The following is a 15000-nucleotide window of genomic DNA, read 5'->3' as shown; positions in this document are numbered from 1 at the left end:
TGGAAAGCCTTCCCAGAAGAGTGGAGGCTGTTATAGCAGCAATGTTCCAACATCTAGTGGAAAGCCTTCCCAGAAGAGAGGAGGCTGTTATAGCAGCAATGTTCCAACATCTAGTGGAAAGCCTTCCCAGAATAGTGGAGGCTGTTATAGCAGCAATGTTCCAACATCTAGTGGAAAGCCTTCCCAGAAGAGTGGAGGCTGTTATAGCAGCAATGTTCCAACATCTAGTGGAAAGCCTTCCCAGAAGAGTGGAGGCTGTTATAGCAGCAAAGGGAGGAAACCAATTCCATATTAATGCCTGTCATTTTGGAATGAGATGTTCGACAAGCAGGTGTCCACATACTTTTGGTCTTATTGTGTACTTGGTATTCATATTTCATTTTTGTATTTTATTTAACATTTATTTAACTAGGCAAGTCAGTCAAGAACAAATTCTTCTTTACAATGAGCGCGTACCAAAAGGCTTCCTGCAGGGGTGGGGGATTAAAAATATAAAATAAAATATAAATATAGGACAAAACACACAACACAACAAGAGAGACAACACAACACTACATAAAGAGAGACCTAAGACAACAACACAGCATGGTAGCAACACATGACAACACAGCATGGTAGAACACAGCATGACAACACAGCATGGCAGCAACACATGACAACACAGCATGGTAGCAACACATGACAACACAGCATGGTAGAACACAGCATGACAACACAGCATGGCAGCAACACATGACAACACAGCATGGCAGCAACACATGACAACACAGCATGGTAGAACACAACATGACAACACAGCATGGTAGCAACACAACATGACAACACAGCATGGTAGCAACACATGACAACACAGCATGGTAGCAACACAACATGACAACAACATGGTAGAACACAACATGACAACACAGCATGGTAGAACACAACATGACAACACAGCATAGTAGAACACAACATGACAACACAGCATGGCAGCAACACATGACAACACAGCATGGTAGAACACAACATGACAACACAGCATGGTAGAACACAACATGACAACACAGCATGGTAGCAACACAACATGACAACAACATGGTAGAACACAACATGACAACACAGCATGGTAGAACACAACATGACAACACAGCATGGTAGAACACAACATGACAACACAGCATGGTAGAACACAACATGACAACACAGCATGGTAGAACACAACATGACAACACAGCATGGTAGAACACAACATGACAACACAGCATGGTAGCAACACAACATGACAACACAGCATGGTAGCAACACAACATGACAACACAGCATGGTAGCAACACAACATGACAACAACATGGTAGCAGCACAAAACACGGTACAAACGTTATTGGGGCAAAGACAACAACACGAAGAGCAAGAAGGTAGAGACAAAAATACAGGTAACAGTCAAAGATTTGGACACATCTACTCATTCAAGGGTTTTCTTTATTTTGACTATTTTCTACATTGTAGAATAATTGTGAAGACATCAACAGCATGAAATAACACATATGGAATCATGTAGTAACCAAAAAAAGTGTTAAACAAATCTAATGCTATTTTATATTTGAGATTCTTGAGATTCTTGTGCAAAGCTGTCATCAAGGCAAAGGGTACTTCCTGTATATAACCAAGTTATTACCTGGTACTTCCTGTATATAACCATGTTATTACCTGGTACTCCCTGTATATAGCCATTGTCACGTTCCTGACCTATTTCTGTTAGTTTGTTATATGTGTTAGTTGGTCAGGACGTGAGTTTGGGTGGGCATTCTATGTTTTCTGTTTCTATGTTGGTTTATGGGTTGCCTGGTATGGCTCTTAATTAGAGGCAGGTGTTTGGCGTTCCTCTAATTAAGAGTCATATTTAGGTAGGTGTTTTCACAGTGTTCGTTGTGGGTGATTGTCTCCTGTGTTTGTGTATGTCGTTACGCCACACGGGACTGGTTTCGGTTTGTTTGTTCAGTGTCATTTATGTGTAGGCTTTTTTTCCCTGTTCGTGCGTTCTCGTGTGTTATGTGAGTCCGTCGTTCAGATCTGTCTACACCGTTTATTTGTTTTGTTAGTGTATTAGTCGAGTCCGTGTTTTTCGTTAATAAATAATGTCTACAAACTCAGCTGCATTTTGGTTCGATCCCTGCTCCTCCTCTTCTGATGAAGAGGAGGAGGAAAGCCGTTACAGCCATGTTATTACCTGGTACTCCCTGTATATAACCATGTTATTACCTGGTACTCCTGTATATAACCATGTTATTACCTGGTACTCCCTGTATAATTCCTGTATATAACCATGTTATTACCTGGTACTCCCTGTATATAGCCATGTTATTACCTGGTATTTCCTGTATATAACCATGTTATTACCTGGTACCCCCTGTATATAGCCATGTTATTACCTGGTACTTCCTGTATATAACCATGTTTTTACTTGGTACTCCCTGTATACTTCCTGTTTATAACCAAGTTATTACCTGGTACTCCCTGTATATAGCCATGTTATTACCTGGTACTCCCTGTATATAACCATGTTATTACCTGGTACTCCCTGTATATAACCATGTTATTACCTGGTACTCCCTGTATATAGCCATGTTATTACCTGGTACTTCCTGTATATAACCATGTCATTACCTTGTACTCCCTGTGTATAACCATGTTATTACCTGGTACTCCCTGTATATAACCATGTTATTACCTGGTACTTCCTGTATATAACCATGTTATTACCTGGTACTCACTGTATATAGCCACGTTATTACCTGGTACTCCCTGTATTTAACCATGTTATTACCTGGTACTCCCTGTATATAGCCAAGTTATTACCTGGTACTCCCTGTGTATAACCATGTTATTACCTGGTATTTCCTGTATATAACCGTGTTATTACCTGGTACCCCCTGTATATAGCCATGTTATTACCTGGTACTCCCTGTATTTAACCATGTTATTACCTGGTACTCCCTGTATATAGCCAAGTTATTACCTGGTACTCCCTGTATACTTCCTGTTTATAACCATGTTATTACCTGGTACTCCCTGTATATAACCATGTTATTACCTGGTACTTCCTGTATATAACCATGTTATTACCTGGTACTCACTGTATATAGCCACGTTATTACCTGGTACTCCCTGTATTTAACCATGTTATTACCTGGTACTCCCTGTATATAACCATGTTATTACCTGGTATTTCCTGTATATAACCGTGTTATTACCTGGTACCCCCTGTATATAGCCATGTTATTACCTGGTACTCCCTGTATTTAACCATGTTATTACCTGGTACTCCCTGTATATAGCCATGTTATTACCTGGTACTCCCTGTATATAGCCATGTTATTACCTGGTACTTCCTGTATATAACCATGTCATTACCTGGTACTCCCTGTGTATAACCATGTTATTACCTGGTACTCCCTGTATATAACCATGTTATTACCTGGTACTTCCTGTATATAACCATGTTATTACCTGGTACTCACTGTATATAGCCACGTTATTACCTGGTACTCCCTGTATTTAACCATGTTATTACCTGGTACTCCCTGTATATAACCATGTTATTACCTGGTATTTCCTGTATATAACCGTGTTATTACCTGGTACCCCCTGTATATAGCCATGTTATTACCTGGTACTCCCTGTATTTAACCATGTTATTACCTGGTACTCCCTGTATATAGCCAAGTTATTACCTGGTACTCCCTGTATATAACCATGTTATTACCTGGTACTCCTGTATATAACCATGTTATTACCTTGTATTTCCTGTATATAACCATGTTATTACCTGGTACCCCCTGTATATAGCCATGTTTTTACCTGGTACTTCCTGTATACTTCCTGTTTATAACCATGTTACTACCTGGTACTTCCTGTACATAACCATGTTATTACCTGGTACCCCCTGTATATAGCCATGTTACTACCTGGTACTTCCTGTATACTTCCTGTTTATAACCATGTTATTACCTGGTACTTCCTGTATATAGCCATGTTATTACCTGGTACTCCCTGTTTATAACCATGTTACTACCTGGTACTTCCTGTACATAACCATGTTATTACCTGGTACCCCCTGTATATAGCCATGTTACTACCTGGTACTTCCTGTATACGTCCTGTATATAGCCATGTTATTACCTGGTACTCCTGTATATAACCATGTTATTACATTGTACTTCCTGTATATAACCATGTTTTTACCTGGTACTCCCTGTATACTTCCTGTTTATAACCATGTTACTACCTGGTACTTCCTGTATATAACCATGTTATTACCTGGTACTTCCTGTATATAACCATGTTATTACCTGGTACTTCCTGTGTATAACCATGTTATTACCTGGTACTTCCTGTACATAACCATGTTATTACCTGGTACTTCCTGTATATAACCATGTTACTACCTGGTACTTCCTGTTTATAACCATGTTATTACCTGGTACTTCCTGTATATAACCATGTTTTTGTTACTCATTGTGGATTTATTCCTTGTGTTAATTTTCTATTATTTCTCTATTTTCTTTCTCTGTACGTTGTTGGGAAGGGCCTGTAAGTTAACACTCCACTGTTAGTCTACACCTGTGGTTTCTCTCTACGTTGTTGGGAAAGGGCCTGTAAGTTATCACTCCACTGTTAGTCAACACCTGTGGTTTACCAAGCATGTGACAAATACAATTTGATTTGATTTAGAGGGAGGTGACATCTCAGCCTTGCTCCTGCCACACTTCCCTAAAAGGGAACACGCCCGGGGTAAACATTGCCCCAAACAGCACACTATTCCCTACATAGTAAACTTGCCCTGAGGTAGTGCACTACATAGGGAACAGGGTGCCTTTTGGGACTCAGTCCCATTGTTCTCTGTCTGTCAGCCTGGCCTGGCTGTGAAACTCTGAGAGGTGTGTGTGTGTGTGTGTGTGTGTGTGTGTGTGTGTGTGTGTGTGTGTGTGTGTGTGTGTGTGTGTGTGTGTGTGTGTGTGTGTGTGTGTGTGTGTGTGTGTGTGTTTGTTTGTGTGTGTTTGTGTGTGTGTGTGTGTGTGTGTGTGTTTGTGTGCGTGTGTGTGCGTGTGTGTGTGTGGGACAGGCAAAGCGGCTGACTGTGTGTCCTGGCGTTGTGATGATGAGACAGCAGATTCCTGAGAGCATTTCACACACACACACACACACACACACACACACACACACACACACACACACACACACACACACACACACACACACACACACACGAAAGAGAGAGAGAGACATACCTTCTCTGAAACCATGTGACCCTGGACCCTGCCTGAAAGAGACAGGCCCTCAGAAACTACATAGAAACCATGTCACTAGGGCCCAGAGTTATTCCCCTAAACCATGTCATTAGAGCCCCCAGAGTTAATCCCCTAAACCATGTCACTAGGGCCCAGAGTTATTCCCCTAAACCATGTCACTAGGTCCCAGAGTTATTCCCCTAAACCATGTCACTAGGGTCCAGAATTATTCCCCTAAACCATGTCACTAGGGCCCAGAGTTATTCCCCTAAACCATGTCACTAGGGCCCAGAGTTATTCCCCTAAACCATGTCACTAGGGCCCCCAGAGTTAATCCCCTAAACCATGTCACTAGGGCCCAGAGTTATTCCTCTAAAACATGTCACTAGGGCTCAGAGTTATTCCTCTAAAACATGTCACTAGGGCCCAGAGTTATTCCCCTAAACCATGTCACTAGGGCCCAGAGTTATTCCCCTAAACCATGTCACTAGGGCCCAGAGTTATTCCCCTAAACCATGTCACTAGGGCCCAGAGTTGTTCCCCTAAACCATGTCACTAGGGCCCAGAGTTATTCCCCTAAACCATGTGACTAGGGCCCAGAGTTATTCCCCTAAACCATGTCACTAGGGCCCAGAGTTATTCCCCGAACTTAATGTGTGACTGTGGAGTAATTCAGCTGCTTGAGATGTCTGGTCCACTGTCTGGCCCTGTAGTTTGAGTCTGTGACTGTGGAGTAATTCAGCTGCTTGAGATGTCTGGTCCACTGTCTGGCCCTGTAGTTTGAGTCTGTGACTGTGGAGTAATTCAGCTGCTTGAGATGTCTGGTCCACTGTCTGGCCCTGTAGTTTGAGTCTGTGACTGTGGAGTAATTCAGCTGCTTGAGATGTCTGGTCCACTGTCTGGTCCTGTAGTTTGAGTCTGTGACTGTGGAGTAATTCAGCTGCTTGAGATGTCTGGTCCACTGTCTGGCCCTGTAGTTTGAGTCTGTGACTGTGGAGTAATTCAGCTGCTTGAGATGTCTGGTCCACTGTCTGGTCCTGTAGTTTGAGTCTGTGACTGTGGAGTAATTCAGCTGCTTGAGATGTCTGGTCCACTGTCTGGCCCTGTAGTTTGAGTCTGTCTTTCCTGCTGACCTCCTTTTTCTCCCCAATTGGTAGTTACAGTCTTGTCCCATCGCTGCAACTCCCCTACGGACTCGGGAGAGGCGAAGGTCGAGAGCCATGTGTCCTCCGAAACACGACCCTGCCAAGCCGCACTGCTCGCTAAACCCGGGAAACCAGCCGCACCAATGTGTCGGTGGAAACACCCGGAAACATCGTCCAGCTGGCGACCGAAACCAGCAGGCTCCAAAACGTGCGATGGGACAAGGAAATCCCGGCCAGCCAAACCCTCCTTTAACCCGGACGACCCTGGGCCAATTGTGTGCCGCCTCATGGGTCTCCCAGTCACGGCCGGCTCTGACACAGCCCGGGATCGAACCCAGGTCTGAAGTGCCACCTCTAGCACTAGCCACACAGTGCCTTAGACCGCTGCGCCACTCGGGAGGCCCATCCTGCTGGATCCCTGAGGGCTATTTGGAGTGGCTCTTGGGTCCTGATTTTCTGGCGCAGATAGTTGTCGGTTCGTAGGCTGCTGTTGAAATAGAACGAGGATACCTTTTCACTAACTGTTAGTGGAATTAAATAATTCCTCTAATGTACTCATTCATTAAATTCAATCTGTCTATTTATAAGAATTTGTAAGATACTTATTAATATAAAATAGACAGGATACAGTCTTATTAAAATTAGATAATATAATTTATTCTCGGAGCACGCTCCCATTTGATCATAACCAACCGTTTATATACAAGATATGACGTCATAGTTTACAGAATAAATCTCCTCGTCCTGGCCTATAGAAAACAGGTTCAAAAGTTAATTCCAACTTCTCAGCGCACACACATGACACACAATGTAATCTATCTTCCTGAAGGCTCACTATAATTTATTACCACTTTAGCAGACAACTCAAGATAATGGAAGACCTAAAAAGTTACCCACAGCCTTATCTAAACATCTCAGGGCTAAGTTGGGTCAGTTCAACCATAGTTTAACAACCCTTTCTGCTTATTTTATAACCCACAACACAAATCTCTTTTCACCAGGCGTGCAGAGTTCAATTAGTTATAGTTTTATCTAAAGCTAGAATTAGTTTTAATTATTTATTAACAAAATTCCTAACACTAACCTAACGTAGTTACGGGGTAAAAGAAACGCTTGAGCGGAGTCTCCACATCAACAAAAAAAAAAAATCTGAGGAAATAGAAAATTTGGTTGAAAATACTGTATCCATCTGGTCTTTAACACTGAGAGCACCTGGCCACCTAGCATCATGGCATCTCTCCGACTCACTCCCCCCCAAAAAAATAGACTGTGACACTGTAAGACACAAGGGTACGAGCCTGTTTGGCCCCACCGAAACATTCACTCAGAATATATTACACTACGACTCCTATCGAGACAGAACACAGTGTGTGCAGAGACAAAGTGTTAAAAACCGAGGAGGCTAAAAAATGTTCTAAATCTGTGACCTTGTTCCCTTTTGTTGGCAGAGCTGCACCTCGTCGACAGAGGACTATAAGGCGACCCACCAAAACGACTGGCTGGCTGGCTGGCTGACCGACTCCTTCCCTTTGGCTTTACTGAACGGGACTCTGGTCACAGAGGAGCAGCGAGGTGGCAGATACATGTCCCTCAGGTGTACTCCTGTCCTACATGCGTAGCTGTGGACGAGCAGCGAGCAGCGAGCAGCGAGCAGCGAAACACACAGCCAATAAATCAATAGCCGGGACCTCAGATTCCTCCATTAGAGCTACAGATGAGAACCTGCTGACCAGGACCTAACCACAACAGCCGTGGAGGACAGCCCCTAGAGGACAGCCCTGGAGGACAGCCTTAGAGGACAGCCGTGGAGGACAGCCGTGGAGGACAGCCCTAGAGGACAGCCCTAGAGGACAGCCTTAGAGGACAGCCCTGGACGACAGCCCTGGACGACAGCCCTAGAGGACAGCCGTGGAGGACAGCCCCTGGAGGACAGCCGTGGAGGACAGCCCTAGAGGACAGCCCTAGAGGACAGCCGTGGAGGACAGCCCCTGGAGGACAGCCCTAAAGGACAGCCCTGGACGACAGCCCTGAACGACAGCCCTGGAGGACAGCCCTGGAGGACAGCCCTGGAGGACAGCCCTAGAGGACAGCCCTAGAGGACAGCCCTAGAGGACAGCCCTAGAGGACAGCCCTGGAGGACAGCCCTGGACGACAGCCCTGGACGACAGCCCTAGAGGACAGCCCTAGAGGACAGCCCTAGTTCTGGACCCTTTCTAACAGTCAACACAAGACAAGGGTGTTCTGACTGGCCTGGTGTCCCGAGGACGGACGACTGGTCGTGGTCCCTCTGCTCAATACACCGGAATACACCGGAATACAATACACCGGAATACACCGGAATACAATACACCGGAATACACCAGAATACAATACACCGGAATACACCGGAATACAATACACCGGAATACACCGGAATACAATACACCGGAATACACCGGAATACAATACACCGGAATACAATACACCGGAATACAATACACCGGAATACACCGGAATACAATACACCGGAATACACCGGAATACAATACACCTGAATACACCGGAATACAATACACCGGAATACACCGGAATACAATACACCGGAATACAATACACCGGAATACAATACACCGGAATACACCGGAATACAATACACCGGAATACAGCTAAAAACAGAAAAACCCACAATGACCGCTTGAAAATACTTATTTAATAGTTATTTTCTCTCTCCGCTTATTTCTAGACCTTCAAGTCCTTGTCTTTTCATTCATCCAGGTTTTTACACAGGAAGAAAATAACATGTGTATAAGCCTCCACAGCATGGTCCGTGATGCTGCTTTGTGAGGATTATTAAATGTTGACGTTTGACAATTATAGGGAAATGGAATTCAGGCTTTAAAACCTTGGCCCAATATTTCCCATGTCCTCTGTCGCTATATTAATCACGGTAGTCCATGTTCAGAGTGTTATATGAGACAGAGCAACAATAGCATATTCATGCCCGTATACACACTGCATCGTGTGAGAGGAGAGACAAGGGCCCGTGATCCACCAGCCCCTGGAACAAATCATATCTGACGTGCGAACAGAAAAAGAGGAGAGAAGATCTTCAACACAACAGAACCCAACAGAACACAACAGAACCCAACAGAACACAACACAAGAGAACACAACAGAACAGAACCTAACACAACACAACAGAACACAACACAACAGAACACAACACAAGAGAACACACAACAGAACCCAACAGAACACAACAACAGAACCCAACAGAACAGAACCCAACACAACAGAACACAACACAACATAACACAACACAACAGAACCCAACAGAACACAACACAACAGAACACAACACAACAGAACCCAACAGAACACAACACAACAGAACCCAACACAAGAGAACACACAACAGAACCCAACAGAACACAACACAACAGAACACAACAACAGAACACAACAACAGAACCCAACACAACAGAACCCAACACAAGAGAACACACAACAGAACCCAACAGAACACAACACAAGAGAACCCAACACAACAGAACCCAACACAACAGAACACAACAACAGAACACAACAACAGAACCCAACACAACAGAACCCAACACAGAGAAGAGGTCTGGGGACTAAGGATACCATCATGATTTGTGCTTCTCTCTATCGGTTTGAGAAATGTAATAAGAGACCCATTGAAACTAATTGGATTGAACATGGATTACCAGTGTGCTCCTAAAGCCAGCGAGGCAGCGGCAGATTTCTCTTAAATCCAAAAGAACACTTTTCAGGGACACGTTCTCTTTTTTATCTGCAAGATCGATTTCCAGACCACTGATTGGTTGATGTGGTGGCTTCCTTCCCGGCCAGGTCATCGGCTGCGTTAGTTATCTACCAGAACAGACCGGAGAGAGAGAGAGAGAGAGAGAGAGAGGGATGGAGAGTCTGGACGAACTAGAGCACCCTCTCCTAGGAAAGGAGAGCCCCAAGGCAGATCCCCGAGGCCTGGGTACTACCCGCCTGTTCAACGGTGTCCTGATGAGGTGTGAGGAGGATAAGACACTGCCGCTGGGTTGGAGGGTTTACTGCGGGGGGGCAGGAGAACATGGACCAGGGGAGCTCGGGCACCAGCAGGCCCAGCAGCAGCTGTTAGACCCTTGCTCCCTCCCCAGCACTCTGGAGACCCTGTACCCACCGGCTCCTCTCTGGGGCCACCCTGATGCCACGGGCCTGGGGAACAAGGACTACTTGGAGACCACGTTTGTGGACATCTACCCCGAGTCACCGCTGGAGAGGAAACTGTTTGCAGAGAGCCAACCGGACCTTCACTCTGTCTTCTACAGCCTAGAGGACGAAGACGATCTGCTGCCCGACTACGAGGTGAGCAAGGATCTCATTGTAGCACGGTCAGTAGAGCATGGTGCTTGCAATGCTAAGAATCGTAGGTTTGATTCCTGCTGCCCCCCCCCAATACATAATATGTATGCATGAAAGTCCCTTTGGATAAAATATATCTTCTAAATGCCATATACTATATTACTCTACAAAAATATAACCCAACATGTTGGTCCAATATTTCATGAGCAGAAATGTTGTTACTGTAAAATATTGTGAACAAATTTGTTTCCATCCCTGTTAGTGAGCATTTCTCCTTTGCCAAGAGAACCAATCCAACTGACAGGTGTGGCCTATCAAGATGCTGATTAAACAGCATGATCATTACACAGGTGCACCTTGTGCTGGGGACAGTAAAAGGCCACTCTAAAATGTGTAGTTTTGTCACACAACACAATGACACAGATTTGTCTACGTTTTTGAGGGAGAGCGTGCAATTGGCATGCTGACGGCAGGAACGTCCACCAGAGCTGTTGCCAGATAATTGAATGTTAATTTCTCTACCATAAGCCGCCTCCAACATAATTTTAGAGAATTTGGCGGTAAGTCCAACCGGCCTCACAACCGCATACCACGTGTACCCACCCCAGCCCCTGACCCTGAGCCTGCCTGCCGACCTGTACCGTTGCCCCACCTCTGGTTTACTGACCCCTGCCTGCCTTGATTTATCTATTGCCTTCCGCTGTTGGATTATTAATGCCACGCTCGTCGTACGAACTGGAAACATACTCGGACCAACGTGCAGCGTGATCTGGGTTCCACATCTTTTATTAGTGAAACGCACAAAACAATAAATAGCAAACGAAACGTGAAGCTCAAGCAGTGCTCACAGGCAACTACACAGAAGCAAGATCCCACAAAACACAGTGGGGAAATAGCTGCCTAAATATGATCCCTAATCAGAGACAACAATAAACAGCTGCCTCTGATTGGGAACCATACCAGGCCAACATAGAAATAAAAACCCCTAGATAGGAACACCCCCCTCTAACCAAAATAGAGAATAAAAAAGGCTCTCTATGGTCAGGGCGTGACCGTCATCCCCGAGTTCGCCCTGTACCCTCATCCTCCACCCGACTCCTCCACTCCAATATACCTAAAACCTCCCTTACCCCATTCCAGCCTCCTGGAAAAGCCATGATCCCTCCAGACCATTCCCCTAAACCAATCAACCATGAGACTCAAACTATCCACCTCTGCTTGATTTTTCACTAAAATAACTACATCATCAGCATAGGCTGAGAGACGACTAGGAGGAATATCCTCTGAAAGGTATTTAGTAGCGGCTCTATAGCGATGGCATTTAACATTCCTGACAAAGAACACCCCTGCCTAATACCTCTACACGCTTTTAAAAAGATGCACTCAAGCCACCGTTAACTTTCAGTACACTTTCAATGTCACCATATATCACCCTGATCGTGGTAATAAAACCAGAGCTGAAACCAAAAGCCTCCAAAGTGGACACATAGGTATTGATGTTCAACTCTGTCAAATGCCTTTTCCTGATCAATTGAAATGAGACCAGCATCCAAACCCAATAGCCCTGGAGATGTCTCAAAAAATCCAGAATCAGGGAAATGTTATCCCTTATCTGCCTGCCGGGAACACAGTAGGACTGGTCCGTATGTATGATTTGCCCCATCACCTCCCTCAGCCTGTTGGACAAAGCCTTTGACAGGATCTTATAATCAGTGCACAATAAAGCCACCGGCCTCCAGTTCTTCACCTCCCTATGGTAGCCCTTTTTTGGCAGTAAGGTGAGGACAGCCCTCCTGCAGCTTATCGATAGTAACCCTCCGGTCAAACTATTGTTAACTACTGCTAGCCAAACCTCTCCCAACATGGCCCAAAGAAAAAACAGAATAAAAATGTACACGAGGCATCCATTTCAGAGATTCCCTGAAACGTACTTCTTACCAATTTCCCATGTGCTCTGATAACCAGCAGGTCTGCCAATGCAGCTATTTTTTCTCTTGAGGGTCCTAAGTAAGGCTTCTTCTCTCCTGTGGTCTCAACCAACGTCAGGAGTTCCTCTAGCTCAGAGTCCAGGGCGGTCATTGATCTGGCGATGTCTCTGGTGACATTTGTGTAGTGATTACAGAATTGTTGAATCTGGATATTCCCTATATCCCATCACTGTTGAAGAGATACAATACTGTCCTCTTCAGACTTCCACCTCTCCCAGAAAAAACTAAAACATTTCCTGAAGTGAGCATCATTCAATAAAGTTATATTAAAATGCCAGGATGTACATGTGGGTTTTACAGCGTTAATGTACACCACCTCTGTTTATTTTTATTTCACCTTTATTTAACCAGGTAGACTAGTTGAGAACAAGTTCTCATTTACAACTGCGACCTGGCCAAGATAAGGCAAAGCAGTGCGACACAAACAACAACACAGAGTTACACATGTAATAAACAAAAGTACAGTCAATAACACAATAGAAAAAAAGAAAGTCTATATACAGTGTGTGCAAATGGCTTGAGGAGGTATGGCAATAAATAGGCCATAGTAGCAAAGTAATTACAATTTAGCAGATTAACACTAGAGTGATAAATGAGCAGATGATGATGTGCAAGTAGAGATACTGGTGTGCAAAAGAGCAGAAAAGTAAATAAAAACAATATGGGGATGAGGTAGGTAGATTGGCTGGGCTATTTACAGATTGACTATGTACAACTGCAGCGATCAGTTAGCTGATCAGATAGCTGATGTTTAAAGTTAGTGAGGGAAATATAAGTCTCCAGCTTCAGTGATTTTTGCAATTCATTCCAGTCATTGGCAGCAGAGAACTGGAAGGAAAGGCAGCCAAAGGAGGTGTTGGCTTTTGGGGATGACCAGTGAGATAGACCTGCTGGAGCACGTGCTACGGGTGGGTGTTGTTATGGTGACCAGTGAGCTGAGATAAGGCGGAGCTTTACCTCGCAGAGACTTATAGATGACCTGGAGCCAGTGGGTCTGGCGACGAATATGTAGCGAGGGCCAGCCAACGAGAGCATACAGGTCGCAGTGGTACTAAACAATGATCAGAACATCCCACTGGGGTTTTATCACACTGGATTTACAGACCTGAGATTGATGCTCAAAACAATAAAACCTATCTAACCTCTAGATGGTGTTCTCTCTCACATGAGACCATGTGTTCTGTCTCGTGCCTCCATGTTGGCTCCAAACATCACACAGTGTTACAATAAAACCTATCTAACCTGTCCAGAGAGATGGTGTTCTCTCTCACATGAGACCATGTGTTCTGTCTCGTACCTCCATGTTGGCTCCAAACATCACACAGTGTTACAATAAAACCTATCTAACCTGGTCAGAGATGGTGTTCTCTCTCACATTAGACCATGTGTTCTGTCTCGTACCTCCATGTTGGCCCCACCAAATATCACACAGTTCATGTGTTACAATAAGGCGTTTTTTTAAAAGTCCTTGAGGCTATATGAAGTTCTTTGTGGTTTCTATCTTTATCACTGAATGTGCAGTTAAAATACCTCGCTTTAACTTTTAATAACCTCCCCTCCACTACCTCTTCAACCTCACATGACAAAGGCAAAAACAATTTTTAAGAACAGGATGGCCACACCTCCACTTTTTGAGCTTTAAAAAAATAAAATAATTTTACACACCGCTACCCCCCCCGCTTTCCCTTCATTAACTCTACGTCTCTTTTCTTAAAATCTCTCGCTCGTTCGGCGGTCGGCGTCACCGTCTTTCTAGCCATCGCCGCTCCATTTTTTCATTGTTCCATTTGTTTGGTCTTGTTCCCTGCACACCTGGTTTTCATTCCCCAATCACACTGCGTGTATTTATTCCTCTGTTCCCCCCCCCCCCCCCCATCTCTTTGTGTGAAATTGTTTTTGTCGTGTTTCGTGTTACGCGCCAGGCTGGGTTTTCCCCTGTATTTCCGTGGTATTTCACGAAGGATGTTTTCATTGTTAAACATTTGCTTATTTTTGTGACTGTTTCGCGCCTTGCACTTTGTTACCTTTGGCTGGAGGTTTTGATGCAGTGGCGTCTGTCTGTTTGACAGACCTGGGCCCTGACAGACCTGGTTCCTGACAGACCTGGGCCCTGACAGTAAATCTCAGTAAGACAAAAATAATGGTGTTCCAAAGAAAGTCCAGTTGCCAGGACAACAAATACAAATTCCATCTAGACACCCGTTGCCCTAGAGCACAAAAAAAACTATACATACCTCGGCC

At 44.6% G+C, this 15000-nt stretch overlaps 1 protein-coding gene across 1 annotated transcript in view; it reads left to right on the top strand.

The window, feature by feature from the left end:
* tmem91 (transmembrane protein 91) overlaps positions 1 to 15000 on the top strand; it is a 48142-nt gene that overhangs the window by 10674 nt on the left and 22468 nt on the right. The window contains exon 3 of the mRNA XM_055895171.1: positions 7861 to 10774. Within this exon, the coding sequence (XP_055751146.1) occupies positions 10331 to 10774 (444 nt within the window). The 5' untranslated portion in view covers positions 7861 to 10330. The remainder of the gene's footprint in view (positions 1 to 7860; positions 10775 to 15000) is intronic.

Source organism: Salvelinus fontinalis, chromosome 33 (genome assembly GCF_029448725.1).
Source record: "Salvelinus fontinalis isolate EN_2023a chromosome 33, ASM2944872v1, whole genome shotgun sequence".
NCBI classification, from domain to species: Eukaryota; Metazoa; Chordata; class Actinopteri; order Salmoniformes; family Salmonidae; genus Salvelinus; species Salvelinus fontinalis.
The sequence above is the reverse complement of the archived record's forward strand: the minus strand, read 5'-3'. Positions and strand labels throughout refer to the sequence as shown.